Genomic DNA, 26906 nt, shown 5'->3' on the forward strand with positions numbered 1-26906 from the left:
GAAAGCAGGCACAATCTAAGACGTTGTCTTAGCAGTACGAGTTGAGATGCTTGGGCGTCCGTGGGAGCGGCTTTGTTTTTTGTGTCTAAACCTCGAATTTCCTCCGTCAGGGCCGAAACTTCTGCTACTCTTTGTTTTTTGACTCTATGCCCCAATCTGATAAAGGTACCTCTTATGTAGGCCTTATGAGCGTTCCATAAGGCTGAAATTCCTACGTCTGGTGTGTCGTTGGTTGCGAAGTACTCTGCCAAATCGGTCCCCACGGACTGTCTGTGTATGGGGTGGGATAGAAGAAAAGGGCTCGCCCTCCACAAATGTGTAGGCGGGGCATTATGCATTTCTTTAATAGTCAGAGTGAGAGGAGTGTGATCTGACCAACCAACGTCACCAATAGTTGTGGACTCAACTAGGAAGATAGATTCCTTGTCTACCAGAAACACGTCTAATCTGGCATAGCTATTGTGTACATGGGAGTGATGGGTAAAATCCCTCTCTGAACAGTGTTGCATGCGCCAAATGTCATATAGTTCTTGCTTCCAGAACAGATCGCCTATGGCAACATGTGAGTGACGGGATTGTGATGTCGAGTCTAATTCCGCATCCATTATGGAATTGAAGTCCCCACACAAGATCAATCTGCCCTGTTTATGTTTGGAGATTAGGCGTGTCATCTTGTGTAAGAATTTCAGTTGGTGACGGTTGGGAGCGTATATTGTGACTATGGTGTATTGGACGTTATTGATGGAACACCGCAAAATAATATATCGGCCATTGGGGTCAATTAATAATTCAGATATTTGAAAAGCGACCGTGTTTTTCACAGCCAGCATCACACCTCTAGTTTTGGCTGAGTGATGGGATTGAAAAATGTGGGGAAATGCAGGATGCTTCAGTCGGACGGCATCTTTCTTCAATAAATGCGTCTCTTGGACACAGAGGACGTCGCAGGAGAGTTTAAGTGTTTCTTTCCACATGGTGGACCGTTTATATGGGTTATTTAGGCCATTAACATTAATGGAAGCAAATTTAAGCGCCATGACTATATAAGGTGTGTTGCTGTCTGCGGGCACAAGAAGACAACCTTACTCCAAATTGGCCGTTCAGGTGTATATACCAATGCATAACAGATATCATCAAGAAAAAGGCACTGTAGGAAAACATATAGCTACCTCGGCAGGTCTCCAGACATGTGTGGCAAAAAGGGACAAACCAAAACAAATTCAAAAGAAACATTAAAAGAAATGTGTCTGAACACCGGCTGTGTTCAGGACAATGAAGGGGGAAAACAGTCATCTTGAAGACCGGTATCGTGAATGGCAGTGCATCCTAAAAAGCCATCCACCTCAGCGTCGTGGACGATTGCGTGAACGAACCATGTGCCATTCATCCGTGACAGGATGAGGAATAATTTTCGGCGTATTCTCCTGCAATATGACCCGAATATTCCACAGGTGGAGGAGTGAGATGCCATCTTGTACGGATTTGATGATGTGTAGAGTCGTTTTTATGAACAAGCAGGCGCACAGGAAAACCCCATCTGTAGAGAATTTTATTATCTCTGAGTGCAGAGGTGATGGGCGCAAATTGCCGCCGTAATTGTAGCGTGGCAGCCGAGAGATCAGCATAGACGGAGACCATCCGATATTGTGTGGGAAACGCATCTTTCTTCCTAGATGCAGACATGAACAAGTCCTTAATGTGATAGAAATGAAAGCGGGCTAGTACATCCCGCGGGACATTATCGGACAGGTGTTTCGGCTTCGGAAGCCTATGTGCTCTATCAATGATAAGATCCCTGGGGGAGCAGTCGGGAAGGAGAGCTTTGATGAAATCTTGTATGTAAGGGGTTAAATCTTTGGCCGCAACATCCTCAGTGACCCCTCTGAATTTAACGTTGTTCCGGCGTGATCTGTCCTCCAAATCAGCTACCTTAGCTTGTAAATGAGAAAGATCTGTTTCAAGATCATAGTGAGCATCGATAAGCTCGTTATGTGATGTAGTGAGTACCCCCATCTTTGATTCCACATGTTGGACTCTGTCATCTACTGCCTGGAGTGAGTCAGCCAGAGGCTTAAGCAGTTGGGTAAACCCAGAATGTATAGATTTCTGTAGGGCCTGCAGCATAGATTTGAGCGTATGCTCAGTGATAGGGTCAGTGGAGGAGGGTGTATTAGCCAGTATGTCCCCTGGAGCTGGAGAGTCTGGGACTATGTTGCCAGTATGTCCTACCTGATCCTCGGCGAGGAGAGGAGGGGATCGGCCTGGGGCCCCTCCTTCAGGCCTTCTGGAGCTGCAAGGGGAGGAGGGCTGTGAGGAGGCGCCGCGTGTAGCTGTGCCAAGATGGCGGCTCCGGAGATTCGGCAGGGAGATGTCCGCCTGAGGTTGATGTGTCGGGTCCTGCAGGCTTGTTGCTGTTCCCGTCGGTGGCAGAGCAGGGACCGAGCTGCTGCGTCGAGGCGGAGCAGAGGTGAGAGAAGATGGTGAGCCTGGGTCTGATGTCAGGGATCCCGCTCGTGAGCTCTCTCCAGCGCCATCTTGATCCGAGGGGCGGCTGTGGGGGAAGTAAAAATCTGTGGGTTTGGCCGCCGGTTTGTGTCTCCTGGGCATCCTGGGTGTAGTGGGCCACGATCAGGGGCACAAGTAGGTGCAGGTTATATGCTTGGCGGTGGTATGTCGCTTTGGGCCGCTGATGCAGAGAGGAGCCGAGCTCTCAAGCAGCCATTCACTCCGGCAGCCAAGCCACGCCCCCCACTACTTTGTACTTTTGATGACGTTTTCTTTGATTGATTCTACCAAATTTTTATTTTTGGCAATTTTTAACCTCAAGTTATTTTCTGACTAAAAAACTGGTTTATCAGAGGGGCGTTGTATTTATATTGTTATCATTTTTTTTTTTTTAAATTGTTGGTTTTAAGTCAATTTAAAATTAAACTGTTTTAATCCAACTTGATGTATCTCATGGTCTATATGCTCCTACAAAGTTCTGAGTTTGCTTGAACAAAATCTGCCATGTGTGACTGCACAGTAAAGGCCCTATGATCAGGCAATCGAGCGTACATATGAACTCTTGTTCCTGATCTTTGCTCCTGATCTTGTTAGTCGGCTCATCGTATCGTTTATGCAGCACAAAATATTATCGTTGTCCGTAACGCATCTCCCTGTGTCATCAGGGAGATGTGCTGACGACATGAGGAAAATGTCTGAGGACGAAGTAATGAGCTCCTTGTGAAAGAAGCAAACGAGCGCACAAGCTGTCTCGTTGATCGACGCTCGTTTTCACGGCCCGTATCGGGCTGTGTAATAGGGCCTTAACACTCTCTTGATTGAGTTTCATGACACCATTTTAGATTAAGGACTAGTGATTTATAGATCATTTTCACTTATGTCATTCAAGCAATAGTATACTTGTACCACCCCTTTCTTTATAGATAAACTTTACTGATTTTTATTTTATTTTTTGATTTACATGGTTTCATTTAAAAATGTAAACCGTTTTTCCTTTCTTGAAAATGAGGCTCCTTGTGGATGTTCTGCTCGTTGTAGTGCTGATTTTCTAGTGTTTAGCCTTTGTACTTGAACATTTATGCTGTAATTACGGATATATGATGCCTTGTACTGTTATTTGATAAACTCAATAAAAAGTTATTGTATGGAAAAAAAGAGGATTTTCTAGAACGAGAGTAAAGTGTGCAGTAGCTTCTTCGGATATTTTCACTGCACTGCCGTCCATGACCCGGCTCTGTGCATGCGCTGCCATCGATGACCCGGCTCTGTGCATGCGCTGCCATCCATGACCCGTCACTATGCATGCGCTGCCATCCATGACTCGGCACTATGCATGCGCTGCCATCCATGACCCGGCGCTGTACATGCGCTGCCATCTATTACCCGGCACTATGCATGCGCTGCCATCCATGACCCGGCACTATGCATGCACTGCCATCCATGACCCGGCACTATGCATGCACTGCCATCCATGACCCGGCACTATGCATGCACTGCCATCCATGACCCGGCGCTGTACATTCGCTGCCATCTATTACCCGGCACTATGCATGCACTGCCATCCATGACCCGGCGCTGTACATTCGCTGCCATCTATTACCCGGCACTATGCATGCACTGCCATACATGACCCGGCACTATGCATGCACTGCCATACATGACCCGGCACTATGCATGCACTGCCATCTATGACCCGGCACTATGCATGCACTGCCATCCATGACCCGGCACTATGCATGCACTGCCATCCATGACCCGGCACTATGCATGCACTGTCATCCATGACCCGGCACTATGCATGCAGTGCCACACATTGCAGTTCTCTGCACAGCGTCTGGTAATTTATGATATTCCCTAGTAGAATGCCATAACTTTTTCTTGAGGGAAAATCAGTTTATGTTTTTAGCTGGAGTTACACTTTATTATGTTCTTACCTGAACGGTTTCATAGCCCTGTCCTATGTTTCCAATGTTTCAAAAGGCTGCAATATATAAAAAAATATATAGTTTCCAAGGTGTTCTAAAGAATCCATTCTGAAAGTATTCTTGTGGGAGGATTTTCTTATGATACATTATAAGATACTGTTTTGCCTTTTACATGTATTATGTGAATAATATTATTTAGCTAAAGTTTCCTAAATGTGTTTGGTAATAGTTAGGAGTTCTGATCATATGTAAAGCACCTGTGCTTCTCAGTCGCTGCCAGCCATGCTACACCTCTCATGCAAATACCTTCACTTCTTGCAGGCCATTAACTCAGGAAGAAATTGCGCTGAGACGAGAGCTCGCAAGACAGAGGCATGCTGAAAAGATGGCAATCAATCAGGATCAGGAGCCGGCTCCCTCCAGCAATGAATGCCAAGTGCCAGTAAACCGAGAGAACACCAAAGGCAAGTGTCTGTCCTTACCACTTTTTTCACTTTTCCCTGCATTCAGTGTGATTTCTGATCTTACCATACAGGCAGCAATTACACATCATTAGATGTAACAGTCGCTGACATCAGCCTACAGACATCCTAATTACAAGCACATTAGCTGTTTAGGTGGTGTGAGGTGTACGTGGTTAGTGATCAGCTTATTTTTGGCCTGCTCCTACCAATTCCTTTAATTCTGTGTGTCAATCAAGTTCATTGCAGATTAAAGGGACTTCAAAGTCTGAAATACAGCTGGATATAAGAGTTAATGATAACTTGTCTTAGACTTTGACATTCTTCGTACATTTCATATAAAGCCGTTGGTGTCGACTCAACTGACTTTATTCATCAGATTGGCGCATTTAAGCTTTTGATGTATGACATTTTTTTTGCACTAACCCATTCATTGCATTTAAAAATGTGACATTTCAGTCACCTCCGGCATGAAATAGGCCTTCAGTGCCCCTTACATTACCGTATATTGTAACTTTCATCTTGGTGATAAGACACAATGCGAAGCCCCCCTAGTGGAGCTAAAAAAAATTGTTAAATAAAGTTTATTAAAAAAACAAACAAAAAAAAAACAGTTTAGAGAAACTCTGAAAAACCCCTGTCCATTAAAATTATTTTCTTTGGACATCTACACCTTAAAATTACCCGGGTCCATTATTAGGGCCCATGGATTTTACTAGGATCTATAATCGTTGAAAAGTTGATAAGTTATATGTACCCCAAAATGGTGGTATTAAAAAATACAGCTAAGACTCTGTTCACATCTGCGTTGGGGTCCCGTTCTGACGTTCTGTCGGAGCTTTCCGTCAGAACGGGACGCTGAGCAGACACAAACTGACACTGACAGAAACCAGAGGTTTCCGTTTATTGGAGAGATATCAGACGACCGAATGAGCTTGAAACTCTTCCCTTGTAAACCATATGCAAGAGCAAAAAAAGCATAATTTATATACATATACATTGCTGAAATGTATGGGGATACATACTGTTACCCTTTTCAGAAACTTAAAACACTACAAAACTGGACACAAATAAGGAACCTAAAAATGAGTGGACTAAAATGTGTTTGTGCTGACTGGTTTAGGCCTCGTTCACATCTGCATTGGAGGCTTTGTTAGAGGCCTTTGTCACAGATCCGTCCGTAAATACTGCACTGTTTCCAGTAAAACCACAGACACCCCGACGGAAACCCGACGGAATCCGTTGAAGTCAATGGGTTCCATCGACCTCCGGTGATGTCAATCGTAAAACGGAACCGGCGATTCCGGTATTTCCGATATTCTGCTCCTTTGATGGAGCAGCTCAATAGAATGCCGGACGCCGGTGTGAGCCCAGCCCTATAAATACTATTGTTTGAGTTTACGTTTCTCCTTCAATAATCTTCTATGTGCCTTGATAAAGTCTACTGCCCCACTTATATTCTGAGGACCGGAGGTGTCTTTTCCTTTTAGATAAATGATTAATTAGTCTTATAAGTAAGTTGTTTTACACGGGCAATTATCGCCCCTGTCAACCACCTTTTAAACAAACGCCGATCGACAATACAGCTTGTTGATCGGCACTCGTTTGCTCCCTTCAAACGGAGTAATGATCGTTTAGTATGGGGACGAACGATCGTTGCTTCAATAATTCGTCCCTAAGCATTTGTATGATGGAGATGTGTTGCTGACTAGCGACCATCTTTTTTGCCGTTTAAAAAGGACCTAATAATTAATCTGGACATACACATGAGATGGCTCACTCGACCAGTTTGGCCTGGACCTGTATCCAACTGTATGTCATACGGTTATATATCTACCATTGACCCGTATATCATGCGGTATATATTTTCTTTCTAGGGATGCTCTTTTATTGAAAGCGTAATGGACTATGTTTTCCAATAAAGTTAAAATAAAAAATATGCATATCATCCGGTCATATGACAAAAGGACACTATTTAGGCACACGGTCCATTATGCGATAAATCTGTTCGGTGTATACGTTGGGAGTATATATGCACACATGCACCTGAATGCAGTGTAAACATTCTTAGGGCATGTTCACACACCATTTTTTTGTCAAGCAGAAAAAGTCTGCCTCCAAACTTTCTTCCGGACTTTGGAGGATGTTTTTGACGTGGATTTTGGAGGCAATTTTTCAGGCGTATTTTTAAACACATCCCACAGAAGGTTGAACTAGTCCACTGGGCCAAGAAAACTCCACCCAGGCGCCATTTTTTTACATACTATTTGCAGAAAACACTTATGCTCTTATTTTATGAGCCAATTTTTTTTTAAATAAAAAATGCACAACCTTCCTGCACGGGAAGCCAATAATGGCTTTTTTCTTAACATTCCAGATGTTGCAACCCTTTTTCTTTGGTGGAAAACTTTTTTTTCTCCATAGAAATGCACTATATATTCCTGATGAGTATGGAAAAATCATCGCAGTGTATGGTAGGTGTACGATAAAGCCTCTCTCAAGATGATTCCTAGAGATATCTGCTTTTCTGTAAGATATTCTGCTGTTTTAACTAAAAATGAATTTTGCTTTAATTATGTTACAGGTGATACACAAACTCTGTCCAATGAAAGGGCGAACGTAATACAAAAGTCAGACGCACAAGAAGCCGAGAACAAAAGTTATTTTATTGCATTTGCTCGAGTCTTTAGTGGAGTGGTGCGCAGAGGGCAAAGAATATTTGTTCTGGGACCTAAATATGATCCTGCAGAAGCGCTGCCTAAGGTAAAATTTTCTTTTGATTTCAGCCACTTTACAAGTATGGGTTTATTAAACTTGTACCTTTCTTGGCAACTAAAGTGCGTTTTTAGTCTTCATGTTTTCTTTTATTACATTTGAAACCACAATCACGGCAATAGAAAAGAAGGAGCTTTTAATCCTGAGGTACTCCTATTTTAGCCTACTAAGTTCCCTGGAGCACAGCCTTCCACCATGATCATTGACATCAGGTCATTTAATGATTCTTTTATTAAGTCAATTTCCAATATTCTTTACAACATGTTTGTTTGTGATGATTTTCTTATTAGACTTCCCTGGACCTGTCCCATAATCTAATGGGCAAGACACCAGACTATAATAAACTAAGAGTCTAGCTAAAATGGATTGAAAGGCATGATAGTTCAAGACACAGATGTGTCCTTCCTTACCTATTCTCATATCTCATATACTGAGAGGTGTGGCGTGAAATGACCCGCTTTGAAAAAAACAAAACAACATGATTTCAAGGTACTCTGTCACGAGATATCTATGCTATGTGTCTATGTGTGGCAAAGGTAAGGGGGACACATCTGTACTTCATATCTGTAGTAGAGAAGAGGGGAAAGAGTACTTGGGTCACAGAATCCCTCCGACTAGTAGTTCATTCAGTGGCACATACACAACAATAGTGATACATGTAACACGTTGACTTACAGAGTTTTGTTTGGATTTATGGAGCCATATAGTAAGTTGATAATGATCTGAATAATCTTTTTCTTAATGGGATTTATGTTGATTATAGTCCATACGAAACCGTTTCTTCATCCCATACTATGTCTTGCCCTCTGGCCATATTGTCAAACCCATAACATTATGCTGTAAAACGGTTTCCATGTCCGATTATCCAATGTGAAGTGAGACAGACATTGCTTTTAGCAGAACTGCTTCATTTAAAATATTGTTTGTTCTTATTGTAATCTGTGCCGTCTATAAGAGGGGGCGATGCCAGTCCAAGCTCTCTCCAAACAAGCATATGTTCATACCATAACACAAAGAGCAGATCTATTTATTTCTGATATACAATTGGGCAGACTTTCATCTTCTTGATAAAACTGTAATACAAAGCGTTGTGTTAGTGACCACAGGGCAGAACGTCTCTGTGCTTTCACTTGTGAAGAGAAGGCTCTAGGAAATGGACCGCTAGCTGGAACACGAGTCATTCATTTTGTAGCATAATTAATGCAGGCTTGTAACTGCTGATTTGCCATATGTTTAACAGAAGAAGGGGATTGAATACTGACAGTATTTATTAAAAAAAATATTTAAACCAGCTCTACACAAATGTTACTGTTAATTCTGTATAAGTGCTCTTGCACATTACCGAGATTGGGCCGTGAAAAACGGCCCGAGTGTCGGCTGGATTTCCCGGCCCGACCACGGTACAGGTGAACGAGACTACTGGCATCATAGACATTTTATGATGCTTGGAGTCCCTGCCTTCCCGCGCAACTGCTTTTCCATGCTGTATCATTTTGTTAGGTATGAACGGCAGTTCCGTGGGAAGGCAGGGACTCCTAGCATCATAAAATGTCTATGATGCCAGGAGTTCCGTTCACCTGTACCGGGGTCGGGCCGGGAAATCCAGCCGACGCTCGGGCTGTTTTTCACGGCCCGATCTTGGTCGTGTGCAAGAGCACTAATAGAGCTGAGAAGAGACGCCCTTGTCTACTATTTCTGGTGCACCGAGGAGTTTATATTTTGTGTAAGGGCACCGTGTCTTATGTATAAAATTGACATTAGGACAAATTTGTGGTTTTCTGGTCAATGGGTAGGTCATCCGTATATGATCGGTGGGGGTCCGACACCTGGACCCTGCACCGATCAGCTGTTCCAGCTGCCTCCGGCATCGGGTCAGGGTTGTCTGACACTGACCAGACCATAACCACCATATGACCGGAAAACTCCTTTAACCTTAGACAACTTAAAACTAGACCAGGCAGACAGATGAAGCGCCAAATTTATCACAATGGTGCATGCTGTGTGATAGATTATGCGCATCTTGCTAGACGTGTTAGACATTTTTCCACCTCTTGGTTGGCTAACTCTAATCCAGTATATAGCAAATACATTTTGATGCAATTTAAGCTATGCGCTCTTTTTGCTAACCTAGCACCCCCTTTTTCTAGACCCTTTTTTCAAAGTGGTCTAGTGAGGCGCAAAAAGTGTCTAAAACACACAATGATAGCGTAGGGGATGTATACTACGTTTTTGGGGCACAAATTGAGCCAAAATTCTGGTGCATTAAGCTTATTAAATCTCCCCCAATGTTCCATCTTTTACACCAAAGTTATATTAAATGGGAATTCAACCTCTTAAAGAGACTCTGTCACCACATTATAAGTGCCCTATCTCCTACATAAGGAGATCGGTGCTGTAATGTAGGTGACAGCAGTGCTTTTTATTTAGAAAAACTATTTTTACCACTTTATGAGCGATTTTTAGCTTTATGCTAATTCGTTTCTTAATGCCCAAGTGGGCGTGTTTTTACTTTAGACCAAGTGGGCGTTGTACAGAGGACTGTATGATGCTGACCAATCGGCGTCATACACTTTTCTCTCCATTCATTTACACAGCAGATAGTGATATAGCTATATCGCTATGTGCAGCCACATATACAAAGACTAATGTTACTGCAGTGTCCTGACAATGAATATACATTACCTCCAGCCAGGACGTGATGTGTATTCAGAATCCTGACACTTCTGAATCTTTTCTGTGAGATTTCCAGCAAGGCAAACGTAATCTCGTTATAAATTACAGTTTACATCGTAATCTCGTGAGATTACGTTTGCCTTGCTGGAAATCTCACAGAAAAGATTCAGAAGTGTCAGGATTCTGAATACACATCACGTCCTGGCTGGAGGTAATTTCTATTCATTGTCAGGATACTGCAGTAATGTTAGAGTGTGTTTATGTGGCTGCACATAGCGATATCGCTATATCGCTATCTGCAGTGTAAATGAATGGAGAGAAGTGTATGACGCTGATTGGTCAGTGTCATACACTTCTCTCCACAACGCCCACTTGCCAAAAGTAAAAAACACCCCCAGTTGGGCTTTAAGAAAATCATTAGCATAAAGCTAAAATTGCTAATAACGTTGTAAAAATAGATTGTTTTTCTAAATAAAAAGCACTTTTGTCACCTACATTATAGCGCCAATCTCCTTATGTAGGAGATAGGGCACTTCTAATGTGGTGACAGAGTCTCTTTAAGAAAACAAAATCAGAACATTGTGGTGGACAATGAGCTTTAACGCTTATTGAGCCCTGTGTCAATAGGCTGCAGTGTCCATCTTAAAAATTCTATATAATAAAATAGTCTGACTGTCAATTGTTTATTTTATATATTATTGTGTATGTGACAAAACAGCAGTGACTGACTAATCTATAAAATAACCCCAGTAATTGTCATAAAAGTGTGTTCCGTAAGGTCTTCTTTTCAGGACCCCTCTTGATCTTTAGAGGGCCTGTAGCTCTTTCTCTGTTCAGTAACACTAAAAAAACACACCAGTTCTTTTGGTCTTGTACGCTGTATGAGAACAGGAACTCTAAACATAATAAAAGGAAAAAAGACAACAATAAAATATGTATCACTACATTAACAAACAGAAGGAAGAGGGTGCGGGAAAACACAAACCTGGAGTGCTTTTTTTTTAAACCGGAACCCATCTCCACTTATGAAGGACGATAGCTCTCCCAGCTTAAGTTTGAACACCGACTGTGGGAGAGGGCACAGTCTCCCTGCAGTGTCTCCCGTCTCATGTTTTAAAATTTGCGTGCAAGAGTTGGCGTCCCTTGTAAGTGGAGCTACATTTTAAAAACTGAACGGTAACCAAGTGTGAAGCCTTCTGTATTCGTTGTCCCTATCGATCAGGTAAACAAAAACACGTAACAAAAAATCAATATACATTGGCTTGAAGCCTCGAAGCTGGGCCTGAGAGCTTGTCTGACTTTCTGGCGATAAAAAGCAACGGAAATCTGATGGAAAAGAATGATTGCAGATGTGAACAGAGCCTATGTGAAACAGGGTGTGAATTATTGAATAGGTCTGCTGATGTAATATACCATTGTCACTCAGTTTGTCTTTTTTATCAAAGAAATATGCATTTAAATACTATATTTTCTATTTAATTTTTGGGACATATTGACTATGGCAAATGCATATTCGTGGTGCCAATTTATTTTTTGGCTGGTAAGTATACATATTAGTATGGCTAGGCATTTAGACATTAATTTCGGCTTGGCATTCTTTGAGAAGGAGGAAAAATAATTTGATCCAGTGTGTAATGGACACCATCTGTTGTGAGATTGCTGTGCATGTTTTAACAGAAGGTTATGTGCTAGAGTTGACTAAATCCATTACCTTCTATGATTTCAGCAGTGGCAGGATTTTCACATTACCGGGTCCGCTGACTGCTCTGTGCTCAGTAGATAAGTTCAGAGGGCTCGCTATGAGCCCGGCCTTATCCTAAGATTCTGTTGTTCCAGTAATTGTATCTATTAGTAGAAGTCAGCAGGAGGCTGATTGAATGTATAATTGACTTGCCACTGCTTTTTACATATTGAAATAAATTATAATGCTGGGAAAGGCTGTTATTTCTGTCAATTTCATGTGTGCATATTTTATACTGTAGGTTTATGGGACTTCGATCTGACATTTCAATCCATTTCTTTAATTTTTAACATGACGGGGTAATTCTGGGATTTTTGGGAAATCACTCTTCGGGAATTCCCTGGTTTATGTATGATCACAGAATGTCAATGACTTGTCGATAAATAAGCACTGTATAATTCCATGTTCTTCTGCACATCTGCTCTTGCTTTCTGCCAATGTTCCTCTCCTTCTGGCACAGGAAGACAACGTTGCATGTTAGCGGACACAAACTGGCTACACACATGCAAATATGAGACGGGAGTAAGGCTATGTTCACACGGGGTATTTTGCCGAGTTTTTTGACGCGGAGACCGCGTCGCAAAACTCGGCAAAAACGGCCCGAGAACGCCTCCCATTGATTTCAATGGGAGGCGTCGGCGTCTTTTTCCCGCGAGCAGTAAAACTGCCTCGCGGGAAAAAGAAGCGACATGCCCTATCTTCGGGCGCTTCCGCCTCTGACCTCCCATTGACTTCAATGGGAGGCAGGAGAAAGCGTATTTCTCGCTGTTTTATGCCCGCGGCGCTCAATGGCCGCGGGCGAAAAACGGCGCGATAATCGCCGCGAAAATCGGCGTGCAGGGAGAGGAATATCTGCCTCAAAGTTCCAAACGGAATTTTGAGGCAGATATTCCTCCCCCAAAATACTCCGTGTGAACATAGCCTAAAACTGGATGGAGCCAATGGCCCCTCTGCCACATAAGAAAGCACAAGTGCTATAAATGGCACATGGTGGGTGGGGGGGGGGGGCTCTCTTACAAATTTTGCAATGGGACCCAGACGCTTCAAGTTATGGCTCTGGCGGTCATTATACTACGGGTGTTGTATCCTGGCGGGGCATTGTGGTTTACACTGTTTTGGCGGGTAACCAGAGCAGTTTTTAGTTAAGAAAATGTATTTACCAGTGTGACAACATTACCAAACAACACCCGATATGTCTCCTTTTTGGACATCTGTGAGTGTGGTATAGGGAAGGAGAGTAGGATTTTCAGGTTTTAAGCAGTGCTTGTATTTATTTTATAAAGGATATATTGGACAGTCCTTTATGGAGAAACCAGAGTTTCTTAAACTCATGCTTTGTCTTTTGTAGAACTTCATTTAACCCCTTCGTGACCTCCAATAGGCCTTTTTAACGTTGGTCAATAATGGAAACCATTCTATGGCGATGTGTTTTTATGGCACTGTAGAATAATGGCTGCTTGGAAGATTGTACAGCCAGGAACTATACACTGCGCTCATATCACTGCCGATACCGCCATTGGTTCGGCGATCTCGTGATCGCTGTGTAACAGGTCCATTCTGCTCAGTCTGACTAGACCCAGCATAGCTCTGACGGTAGCCGTTGTCAGGGCTGTTTTTGCCTGTTATTGAGGCTGGTATGGCAGTGATGTATAAAGAAATCTATAAAACAAGCAAGTCCCCCAGATGTTTTTCCTAAAACCAAAAAAATATTAGTTTAAACATGATAAAATGCTATTATTTCTACAAAAGCAACTGGTTTTTATTAAAAAGAAAAATAATAATAAAGCTATAAAAACCTAAAATATTCACTTTCATAACCTGAAAGATAAAAATGTTAGTCATTTGACCAATACATGTGCAAAATTGTTCTGTCAAGGCCCAAAACAGCATGGGGGTTAATGGTTTAAATGACTTTGTGTGGCTGGTTTGGTTTTTACCCCGATTACTTTCCCACCAAAAAAATATTAAAATGTCCTTGTTTCAGTTGTCATCTGATTGCCCCATCACTGCGGACATCTCTGCTATCCCGCACATGGCCTGCTGCACCCTGGATAACCTTTACCTTCTGATGGGTCGTGAACTGGAAGTCTTAGAGGAGGTACCTGCAGGCAATGTCTTGGGTAGGTCTTGATTCCTTTTTGTCTGACTTTTTTTTTTTTTTTACTACAGGATGATTTACGAAGATGTCATTTGTTGCCATAAATTGGTTACAAATACTTAGAGAATCATTTCTCACTCCCACAAATCCAAGTACAGTCAAATATAGTGTCAGACCTGGTCTTTATCATAGTTTATTGGGGGGGGGGTAGTATTTTTAACATCTAGTGGTCCTTCAATATCGGTTGAATGTTTTATACCCTCCAAATTGCAAATTAAAAAAACAGTATAGCCATCTGACCAACAGAAAGGCCGTCATGTAGCAACTTTTGGCCCTCGATCCCCCAATCCACTAGTTCAAGTGTAGTCAGTCGGCCAAAAAGGTGCAAAAGTCGTTATAGAGGACCTGAAGAGGTATGACACTACTGACTCTAGAAATTAGTTTACCGATTTTGAGAACGTTGTATACCTGTGGTCAAACATTTTTAGTACGATATCTACTTTTTTTGTCGTCTGAATTAGAGGTCATTAAATAAAGTGGTTATCCGGGTCTTTACATTTTTTTACAAACGGTTGTTATTTTCTCTGTTGATCCAGTGCTGACGCTTCGACTGTCATCTCCGTGTCTGTTTACATTAGGGCAGCATGTGACCTCTGCAGTCTATCAGCATGTCACCACTGATTGTTAACATGCGGCTAGCATGCGCCCGCTGCAGCCAAACACCAGAAGAACCGCTGAATCGCCGGGGAAAATATAGTACTTATTCTTTTTTTATTTTAGGACATTTGCAGCCATTTGTAAAACGAAAAAAATGGAACAACCCAGATAACCCCTTTAAGGCATTGACCATTTTAGACTGTTCGAGAATTACGTGATCTGGCCAGACAATCTCTCTTCTTGCAGTAGTAAAGTATTCTCATTGACGATCACGTAAGCTGCTTTCACAGTATATGTTTGAATGCTGCCAGAATATAATTCTTATATGTTGTGGCATTTTTATAAACATTCAATCAGTGATAAAATGGGCTAAAAATAGGATGCGTTTGCTGCCATCTGGTCATGTGAAATATTGTGGAAATTAAGTTTCCAAAACTGTCATGGAAAGTTAGAATTTCTTCCAGATGTGCGAGGCTCCCTTTTTTTTTTTAAACTTCGTCTCTTTAAAGAATGTGCGGAAACCTCTATGCGGTAACCTGATATTTTCAATCAGTTAAGAACTAAACATGAACCGTTATTACAGCTGAAGGGAAACTCATTATTTGGATTCTTATAAATGGATCCCTGTATATCCGTTACCCTTGGTGAACCATTGCTTGCATGTTAGGGAATTGCGTTATCAGCCGTTTCCTATTGTATTTCTGTTACCCCAACTTTTCCTTTGACAAGAAGGAGCAATTCTAATGTGGTCAGAAGAGTACATGACAATACTAGCGGAGCCACTATGGAGAATTGTCCCTGTTATAAGTGAGCAGAGGGGTTCTTGTGATGGCTGTCCTCATATGTAAATGATGCTGACCACGCCAAGAGACTGAAATATTTTTTTTTTCCCCCGTGGTTGCTTTCTTTTGCTCCTGCTTGTAAAAGACGACCGGACCCTCCATGATCCGCTTTTAGATAGATATAGTGGACAAAACGTTTTACGCGTAGTCTCACGGCTACCATCCATGTAGCAGCAAAACCAACAATAAGGTCACATTCAGACCTGGCAAGTTTGTTGCAGATTTTCTTAGAAAATCTGCAACAAAATACACGAATGAAATTTACAAAACCCCATTCACATGTGACAGAAAAAATGTATGTGGGTTTAAAGGCATCCTGCAAATGTTCAAATCCACAACATGACCTATATGTTTCAGATTTCCAGCGAGTTTCTGCCTTGGATTTCATCCTTAGTAGTGCAAATGGTGAAATCTGCAGCAAAATCCGCGTATAACATGTGTGGCTTCTGCAGCGGATTTGGAGCTGATTTATGGCAAAAATGACTTTACCCCATTTGAGGGCAAACAGACCTGAGATAGAGGCAGATTTATCCTAAGACAATCATTGACTTATAATGGTAAGCAATCGAATGAAAAAATAGCAAAACGGGCACCGATGGTTTTCTTTCTACGATCACTATTCTATTCTTTTATGCTTCTCTGTCCTTCATTGACTGATCTGTTAAGCCAGTAAATGATTGATGTTTTGTACTAGCGACCCAGGAGAATGGTCTCTGTGTTGTATACTGAAGTCTATGGCGCAAGGCTGCAGAGTGGGGGAGGTCATTACTGAAGGTACAGTATTTGAGATAAATGACTGTTCACTGGGGAGATGCTTCCCCCCCCCCCCCTCTATTCAACTTACCATATGAAAAGTATTCTGGAGAATACTGTTGCCATTATAGTATGGTTAGGGTCTGTTCAGGTCAACGTTGCCCTTCCATTGAGTGGTTCCGTCAGGTTAACCCCTCAACGGAAAGGCAAACGGAAACCTTAGCGTCCATTTCCCTCACCATTGATCTCAATGGTGATGCAAACGTTGTTAATGATTTCCGTTGGTCACCGTTGTGACGGGGTTCCGTTGTTTTGACGGAACTAATAGCGCAGTCTACTTTTTTTTTTTAATATCTCAATTGGTTTTATGTCCGCCTTTAACCACATCACAGCAATGACATTTAATATAAAAGATTTTAAGAAGTGTGAGTTTTCCCTGTAATCCCTGAAGTACATATTTGACCGGTAAGCGTTGGATGCATCACTGCCTAACTAGGAAGATTGTCTGTGCATTGATGGTCTGCAGACCACATGAGTTGTCACCCAGATACTGCCAGACACTACCCCCCTGAATATAATCATAGCATACGCTGCACACTTAAATATAATTCACACGTTGTGCACCCAGAACAGTCATTTTACACACTATGCCCACTGTAGATACTGCCACACGCAGTGCCCCCTTGTATATAGTGCCACACAGTATCCCCCTGTAGAGTACCCCACATTGCGCACCTTAGAAGATAAAAAAAGGAAACTTATATGTCCCCATTATCACGTTGCTCAGTCATCAGACCATGCAGGCCTGGGTGATAACTAATGTGGGAGCTATAATGTGAACATTAGTAGGTGTAAACTTTGAAAACCCAGTATCTGTTAGGCCACAATTGAGAAATTGCTTAATATTAAAGAAAAGCTCCGGGTCTATCCATCCCCTTTTGCAAATGTGATGTGGCGTAATGTAGACATGTGTATTGACTTACCTGGTGCTGTATTTCTCGGGCCACCCCTCTGTTCCGGGTCCCCATGTGATCACGTGATCTTCAATCTGACTTCCTGTATGCTGCAGCATCTGCTGTAGGGACTGGAAGTCAAGTTCTCAATGCAACTCTATGAGAATCTTAATTTGAGTTTCAGACACTTCGATTGAGCGACTGACATCCGGTTTCTACAGTGGATGCTGTAGGATTTGGATTGTCAGAGTACTGATCATGTGACTCCACGACCCTGTGAAATACAGCACCAGGTAATTCAATACACATGTCTACATTTACACTGCATCACATTTGCAAATGGGGTTGGGGGGGGGGGGTGTTGAAAAAAAGGAAAACCCTGGAGTGCTTCTTTAAAATAACATATTCAGAACCCCCCATCTCAAAGTCAAAGTGGAGAGGTGCCAGTAAACCGCTCCTCATTCTCTGGCAGACTCGAGTGCCCATGTATCATATGAATGGTTGCCTTGTAATACTTCATATCGCCTGCACCGGCCTGCTGTTTGTGGTGGGTTTGAGAAGCCACGTCCGCTGGCACTTGATAAGGGGTTATCTTCACAAGAAAATGCCATTTACTCGCAACAATTTTTTGTCCAATTTGGCAAAACTCCCTTGCAAAAAACAATATTTTTGAAATGGTCTAGTCTGATGAAAAATGGTCCTGTGTATGGCCAATGAGAAGTCCGCTGTTTTGAGATACTAGAGCACGCTGCTGCTATAAAGACCATCTCTATCTCTGGAGGACTACTGGCACCAACGGACCCCTCCAGATCAGCTAGTTCTTGTGGGACTTTCTTGGCACAAGTCTCTGATAGAATGTAAAATAGCAAGAAAGAGAAAAGTGGATCCAGCGTAGATGCGTTTAAAATGGAAACTTGTTCCAAGTTTAATTGGTCAAAAAATCTAAAAAGTCAGGACTTAGTTAAAGGTGTAGAATCCTGAAGTGTAAGGAGAAGTATCAAGTGTAGAAGAAGCCTACGCGTTTCTGACGCTTCCAGCGTCCTTAGTCATGGCTGATAAATGTTTGTAAATGGTTCAAACCTAAGGTCCACTCAACCTGTTTCTTACAATTTGTGCCCCTATAGGCTCAAGAATAGTTTGAACTTAATTTTAAATGATGCCCATGCAAATTAGTTCGTTTTGAGCTCTTCCGTACAATCCGTAAGTCACCTCTGACCTCACAAACCAGCACTTAGATGAGACAAAGTGACTGTGACATGTTAAGTTAATACTCCATCTCTGAGGACCATGTCGGAGTAAAGCCTACAATACCGCCGCCTCTCATTCATTTAATAGCGAGCGTTCTCCACTGGGAAAATAACAGCACATACAAAGGAGGCAAACACTGCCGCCGTGATTGTGAGCTTCTTTGTCATGGCGGTTAGCAGTGATTTCTGTTTCAAGGTAATTTGTTTTAGATCTTCAATGGAAGCCGAAGTGTCTCTCCTCAGACTCACGGAGACGTTTCTTCCAGATAATGCAGCAAATTGGGGAAGCTGCTCTGAACATTTGTAGTATTGCCCTTTGCAATTAAATGTTCGCTATACGGAATGAGTGTTTAGTCTTGGATGACTTTATTTGCTTGCTTTAATTGTAGAGATGCTGGAAGTAGTGAAGTTCAAGGTTTTAAAATGTGACGCATGATCCATACGCTAGTGGTAGATGTAATAAAAATTGATTTTCAGTTTTTTCTATCTTCTCATCTAATTTCGGCTTTTCCGTAGATGGCTACTAACAAATCAGAATGTGATGGGGCCTAATAAGCCTTTACATTACCTTGGTCTCTAGCAGCCTGTAATGATCAAAGAACCGTTTTAATGTGAAAGCTGGTAAAACGAAGACAGGAACATTACAGTGTAGACATTGTGCGAGCAGAATATCCTGCATTTGGTCATTTACCTTCTGGAACATACAAGATTTATTTTTAACAGGAAGGGTCTCCGCATGGTGCAGACTGTGAGGTCACTAATGAACCACATCACTGCAAGTGGGGAAAAAAGAAGTCTTTCTCATTTTGGTCAAACAAATTGTAAAAATAAATTGTAGATTTTGAAAAACATAGTGACCTAAGCAAAAATCATGTTCTATATTTTGGAGTGCTAGACTGGTTCTTATTTCGACCTGAGGCTGTTTTTTATTATTGTAAATATTTGGAGATATTAAAGTAGGATTATGAAATAGATGTTTGCAATGAAATTATTATAAACATACTAATTTAAGCCAGAGTCGTAGCTAGCGGGCAGCTGCCGTCCCAGGCCCACTTACATCAAAGGGCCCATCTGGTTAGGACTGTAACTCTCTGTGACAGACTGTCACATTCCAATCCAGGTGAGCCCCACCATGTAAGTGGGACCAGTATAGGTACTGCCGCCGTAGCAGCCAGACTCAACTCTGGCAGGGCAGGGAACATCAGTTCCCTACCTGCCATTGTGTGCTATTTCAGTGATGCAGGTGGTGCGATGACGTTATCGCGCCACCTGCATCGTACCTCAGTAGCAGGCATGCCGAAGAGGCCAGGCCTGTATGGCCTGATGACCAAGCAACATGATAATGGGGACATGTAAGTTTTCTTTTCTTTTTTTTAAGGTGTAAAATGTGGGGTACTCTACAGGGGCGTACTGTGTGGAACTATATACAAGGGGGCACTGTGTGTGGCACTCTCTACAGGTGTCACAGTGTGTAAAGTGACTGTTGTCCGGGTGCACAATGTGTGACACAATTCTATTTCGGTGTGCAGTGCATGGTACTCTTATATTCAGGGGGGTAGTGTCTGGCAGTACCTTCAGTGGTGCAGTGAGGGGCACCAATAGGGTGCTGCAGAGAGATATTTGTGTGTGCGTGTGCGCGGCTACTGCCTACACACACACACACACACACACACACACACACAGGTCTCTTGTAGGAGAGCTGTTTTTAATGCTATACATATCTTCTAGTAAGTACTGTATTATTCTATCTAAGGCTATAATTACATCTGGATTGGAGGAGGCTGTATTTGTTGCCTTTGTCGCAAATTTTGACAAATTTTCCAGGACAAATAGCGCTGCATGTACCTCCTATTTTTCCCCGCCAAAACAACTGACACCTTGACGTAGCCCATTGTAAGACCGTGAGGGCCGTTGGACACTGCTGTTATCTGCCGTATGACAGATCCAGCTACATGTGAACAGAGCCTAAGTCTTTTTAGTGTAAACTCAGGTTATAATGTTCTAAACACTCTGCTGCTGCTTGCTGTGTAGGGGGGATGTCTGTAGACAGCATGCCAGTTCTCATGTCTCTTGAAGGAGCGGGTATTGAGTCTGTAAGAATTTAATGGACTCACCTAGGACGCTGGTCAGAATTATTTACCAGTTCATTAAAAGCAGGTACAGAACTGTAAACTGGGCGTCAGGATGCAGTTCTCCTGAGTATGAAAGAACATAATAGATAGTGCTGCCTCTTCTGAAAAGTCTCTTGGAATGAAAGGTACAAGTGTGCTTTTGAAGAACACCTACTAGAAGAAATCTATAAAAGGCCTTGTTCACACAGTGCAGATTTGCTGACGAGTTTGCATGCATTAAGAAATGAATGCAAACTCTGCAGCAAATCTTCACTGTGTGAACAAAGCCAAAATCAGACTTGGTTCTTGGTTTTAGTCCTTCCTTTATATATTTTTTGTGATTGTGTTCTGCTCTGGGTTTTGGCCTAAAAAAATACATGCAAAATCAGCATAAATAAGGCTATAATATACTATTATTATTTCTGGATCCTTAGTAGTGCAGACTCAGGCTTAGGGCCTGTAAACCAGATAGATTATAATGACAATATTTTTGTGTAGAGGAAGTTCATCATCACAGTAGCAGGGAGAATCTAGGCAGTGAGTCAGTATCTATAGGTGCTGCCAATCAAACTGGCAGCTCCAGAAATGACTAAATAGGAGTCTGAAGGTCTAATAAAATAACTAAAATGGGAACATCTGTTTTCAGCTGCAGAATTAGTCATTAATAGCGCAGACACCCCCTGATGCAGTGGTCCCCAACCTTCCTTATCTTGAGAGACACATTTAGCACGGAGAGATGTCACGAGCCACATTCAATGCAAAGAAATCGTAGATGCCATTTAACTGATATTAAACAGGAAACAACTAGAAAAGGCCGGGCCATCCGGGTGCTAATAGGGAAGCTTATCTACTATACCGACTTACCGACCCCTTTTATGGGTCTACTTACCGACCCCTTCTGACCTGGACACATAAAATGTAGGGCTGGCCGTCTAATTGTAAATACAATCATATATATTACCGCTGATACAGTTCTCCATATTATTATTTTGCTGCATTTATATATACTGTATATTTTAAAATGTTTTTGCACATGATTAATTATTTTTTATATTTACCTAGTAATTTTTGTTATGGTGCAGTGTTCATTTTTAAAGTTTTAATTATATAGAAAAACTTAAAGTGGTTGTCCTGTACCTCTCTATTCCGCCAAGTCTCTAATCGGACATGGAGATACGCCCACATGCCAGCCGGTACAATTGCCGAGGCAGCCGTCCGGTATCCGGCAATTATCGTGCACATATCCTACTCTAATGAATAGAACACATGCATGACACTTGGTGGGCATCAGACCGTTGCCTCGGCATGCAGGAGCGTCTCTCCCTGGACTATGTCAGATCGGTACAGGACAACCCCTAAGTTTTATTATAGCAAAATTTTTTGCTCTGTGTGGTGAGAAACCATGGTTCTACTTGCCCTTCTTAAACATCAGCATGAATTCTGACCTCCTCACCAAACCTATTATCTGCCCTCCTCCATGTGCTTGTGACTTGCCCCTATCTCACACTTTACTTTGCACAACCTTATTTAGTACCAGATTTTGGAGGGAGAATATAATGGGTTTGAGGGACAGATCAGGAGCAATGCTTATTGATGATGCAGTTACCAATGAGTCTATGGTGGGCATTATGGAGCAGGGATTGTGGCCTCCTAGAAGCGGAGGTTAAGAACGAATGACCAGTTTCATGCTGGAGGTGGAGTCAGCTGCAGCAACGTAACTGCTTCATGGCTGTTGTTGCTGCTGCCCTCATGTCAGTCACTGCCTTCCCCTTCGCTACAGAAAGGCGTGTTGGTCGTCTGCTAGATCGCTGTAAATGTTCCAGTCTAGCAGACAGCCCGCGAGACACTGGTTGGGGACCACTGCTCGAGTGGAATTTTTAGAGATATTGGACATGGTTTACCTGTGATGCCATTTTAAAGAGAAGCCATTTATACAATACCAGTATTTTGAATCTCCTTTCCTGCTTGACGTTTGTGTGAAATGTGCAGTTTTTTTTTTTACTCCTTTTAATAGGACATAGCAGTTACTTTACTCGAAAGGATCGAGCATTCCTGGTATTCCCTTTTTATATCTGAGGGCTCCAAGCGGATAAAGTAGCATGTCTGGAATATGCTTTGTTGATGTTCTGGTGTAAAGAAAGGATAATCGTAACCTTACAACTTTTTAAAAAGCATTTACCACTGTGGTTATTCGCTAGAGAGCATTTCAGTCTTATTTTTTAGCTCGGTTTCCAACACATAAGTTTGTTTGAGGTATAAGGCGGTAAAATGGTGCGCTTTAAAACCATCACATTTAAACCGCGACGTGAGATCTCAGCCTGAAGATGCTGAATGATGTTCGTGGGTGACTATGCTCAATCTCCATGAATTTGTTAAGTACAACATAGTAGGGATGCACGATGCATGAAACTTCGATACGGTTTCGATACCGTGCATCCTCTAACGGTTCAATACTGTTATTTTGTGTATATCGATACTAAGCTGTGCGGCCGCACAGCTTAGCATTGTAACACATGAATGTTGCTAGAGCGCGATTGCGGATGTGTAATAGTCATTGCTCTGCTCCTGAGTCCTGAGAAGTGCGCACGCGGTCAGCATAATGTGATGCGACCAGCGCTGCACTAATGATTGCTAGCACTGAAGACCTAACATGGCAGGCGCACTGCAAAACACCCCTATGTTCTGTCTTCAGTGCCTGCACCGCCGCTCATTAGTGCAGCGCCGGCCGCATCACCTCATGCTGACCGCGCGTGCACTTATTGTAAGGGCAGCTGCAGCCCCGCTCTAAAGACGGAGATCAGAGAAACCTCATCTGCGCCGTTATTCCCGTGAATGCTGCGATCAAAGCTGACCGCAGCATTTAAGGGATAAATGAGAAAGGGAATGCCCTTTAGATCACGTCAAGGGACATACCGTATATGGGCAGACAGCCCAGGGTCCATTGAAGAACCCCAGGGCTGTCTAACCATATTTCCTGTTGTTAGGGCATACTTAGTACACAGGCAGTTGTTAGGACATATCTATCAGTACACAGGCTAATGTACTGGCATATAGATATATGCCAGTACATTAAAATTAAAAAATAAAACCGTAAAAAAAGAAGCAATCTTAAGTAAAAAAACACAATTTTTTTTTACAATAAACATTAAAATACGTCTCAATACATAAAATATACACACATTCGGTATCGTCGCAATCGTAATAACAAATTTATAGCGTCATTTATAATGTTTACGCTGTTAAAAAATAAAATAAAAACTGCTTTCTTTCACTTATTAATGTGAGGCACGAATTATTATGAATTTTGAACCCGCATGCGCCTCACGTTAATAGTAATTAACCCCATCATGTACCTCACACATTAACCTACTACACGAACTATCGGTATCGAAGTCCAAATTCTGGTTTCGTGACAACCCTACAACGTAGTCACCTGCGTCTTATCCCCTTCTCGCTCCTTGATGTACTATTCCGTCATGATGAGCGCATCGTTCGTGCTCCATGACGGAATAGTACGTAACGGGAGGAACAGCCATTTCGGCCGTCCTCCCAGCACATACACGAGCTGTGACAACTGCTGTCTCGTACAGAAGTTGCCACAGTTCCTTCAGCAGGGACCGATCGCGGTGTCCCCACTGATTAACCCTTTAGAAGCCGCGTTCAATAGCAATTGCGGCTTTTTAGAGGTTAAAACCACCATCGACGGCCAGCTACATGATAGCAGGTGGCAATGGTTGCTATGGCAACCGGAGGCCTAACAATGGCTTCCGGCTATGCCATCTACGAAAGCCTAGTGGGTCCTGACAAAGTCAGGACCCACTATGCTTGCTGACAGCTCTAATACACTGCACTACGCATGTAGTGCAGTGTATTAGAATTGCGATCACTGCCTCCTGCCCTCAAGTCCCCTAGTGGGACAATATAAAAAGTTTAAAAAAAGTTGTGTAAAAATAAAAGTTTAAAAGTAATCCCCCTTTTTCCCTTATCAGTCCTTTATTATAAATAAACTATAAATAATTGGTATCGCCGCGTCCGTAACGGCCTGAACTACAAAACTGTGAAAGAAATTAACTAAGACACTTCTGTGAAACCTTCTCTTGAGAAAATAAATATGAATGAATCTGGAGCAACTGTTTGACTTTGAATTATTCACAACAAAAGTATTTCGTTATTTATCCCACGCAGTGAACGCCGTAATAGAAAATAATAATAAACCACACTAGAATCACAATTGTTTGGTCACTTCACCTTCCAAAAAATAGAATAAAAAGAGATCAAAAAGTCGCATGTACCTACAAGTGGTACAGATCGAAACTACAGTTCATTACGCAAACAACAAGTCTTCACACGACTTTCTTGATGGAAAAATAAAAAAGTTATGGCTCTTAGAATAAGGGAACACAAAAAGTAAATTATTTTTTATAAAAACAATTTTATTGTGCAAACGCCATAGGACCTAAAAAAACTATAAACATCTGGTATCGCCGTAATCGTATCGCCCCGCAGAATAAAATAAATGTCATTTATAGCGCACGGTGAACGCTGTAAAAAAAAATTGAATAAAGAACAACTGTAGAATTGCTGTTTTTTAGTCACCACGCCCATTTTCTCTAAATTTTACTATTTTTCACAAATAAACACTGAATATATCGACCATCTTTTACCACTAACATAAAGCCCAATGTCTCATGAGAAAACAATCTCAGAATCACTTGGATAGGTGAAAGCATTCCGAAGTTATTACCACATAAAGTGAAATATGTCGGATTTGAAAAATGGGCTCTGAGCCTTAAGGCCAAAACTAGGCTGCGTCCTTAAGGGGTCAATAATGCACAGTCCGTGTTCTTTTCATATGAAAATGTAGGCGCACAGTGGTACAGTATAGCAGTCTATGGATACCGTATGTTTGATTGGTACAACACCTATACTAAGGATAAACTTGAAAAGTTAGCCCACTTTCAGATGTGGCGGCTTTTGGATGTGGATTCCACACCGTAAATCCGTAGAAAATTACAGTACAATGCATGTATATGGGGTTTAGAACAGATATAAGAATACACCACAGATTATAGGGCATGCTGTGGGATTTTAAATCCGCAGCATGTGTACTAGCGGTTGGATTTAATAACTTTTTGGCCATCTTCACAAATAATCTGTAATTCCTTTTTGATGATATGTGTCTATTAACAAAAGAGCTCATAACATGTTCATTATAGCTGAAGGATGAATCATTTCTCTAGTGGGCACTACGACACTGGAGTAAGGCCCCATGCACACGACCGTAAAAAAAACCTCCGTTTTTGCGGACCGCAATTGCGGGCTGGAAAAATGGACCCATTCACTTTCATTGAATGCGGACACCTTTCCGTAGCGCTACGGATGGGTGTCCGTGCCATAGCACCGTGCCGGAAATTATGGAGCATGTCCTATTTTTCGTGTTTTACGGGCCGTGCTCCTATACTTTGTATGGGAGCACGGCCCGAAAATGCGGGTGGCAGTCGGCGGCCGGCCGTGTGCATGGGGCCTTAGACTTCTCGATATTCCCTTGTTTACGTTGTTTTGTATTGTGTTTTTGGGATCCCAATAGAGCCATTGTTTCAGATGGCCGGAAGTAAACTATTGAATATTTAAACCATGTGTATAAAGTATATATAGCATTTTTAAACAACAGTAACCCTGCCAGTTTATTTGAAGAAAGGTTACTGCTGATTCATGTGATCTGAAGAAGACGACATTTGTTCTGAATTAGCTTTTCACCATGTGCTCACAGATCTAAATCATTTTCATCTTTCCTCCTTTTTGTGTGTAGCCTCATCACATTCTAATTGTTACCAGCGTCTTGAATAAAGCACAAAATTACCTTCTTCAGCTATATCTGACATCGTGTCACTCTCCCCGCTGTGATTCAGAAAGGGGATTGTTTTGTCATTTGCAGCATTGAATACGACTTTAATTAGATTCTGGATGTTTTTCAGTTTCCCGTCTGGTTTTTAAATAAGTTCACTACTTTTGATTATTTTTCCGACTGTTTTGCTGACATTATTCTTGTTTTATAATTACTTAAATACAAGTCACTTGGACTGCCAGATCATATATTTGGGTGAAATTCCCAATGAATGGAGATTTATTTACATTCACACAATTTTCTGATTTTAGACGGCTTAA

At 42.0% G+C, this 26906-nt stretch overlaps 1 protein-coding gene across 3 annotated transcripts in view; it reads left to right on the plus strand.

Moving 5' to 3' along the window:
- Positions 1-26906, plus strand: part of EFL1 (elongation factor like GTPase 1) — a 312225-nt gene that overhangs the window by 118635 nt on the left and 166684 nt on the right. For all 3 annotated transcript variants that reach the window (XM_075858080.1, XM_075858078.1, XM_075858081.1), the window contains exons 13-15: positions 4752-4894; positions 7476-7654; positions 14065-14200. In XM_075858080.1, coding sequence (XP_075714195.1) covers positions 4752-4894; positions 7476-7654; positions 14065-14200 — 458 coding nt within the window. The remainder of the gene's footprint in view (positions 1-4751; positions 4895-7475; positions 7655-14064; positions 14201-26906) is intronic.

Source organism: Rhinoderma darwinii, chromosome 3 (genome assembly GCF_050947455.1).
Source record: "Rhinoderma darwinii isolate aRhiDar2 chromosome 3, aRhiDar2.hap1, whole genome shotgun sequence".
NCBI classification, from domain to species: Eukaryota; Metazoa; Chordata; class Amphibia; order Anura; family Rhinodermatidae; genus Rhinoderma; species Rhinoderma darwinii.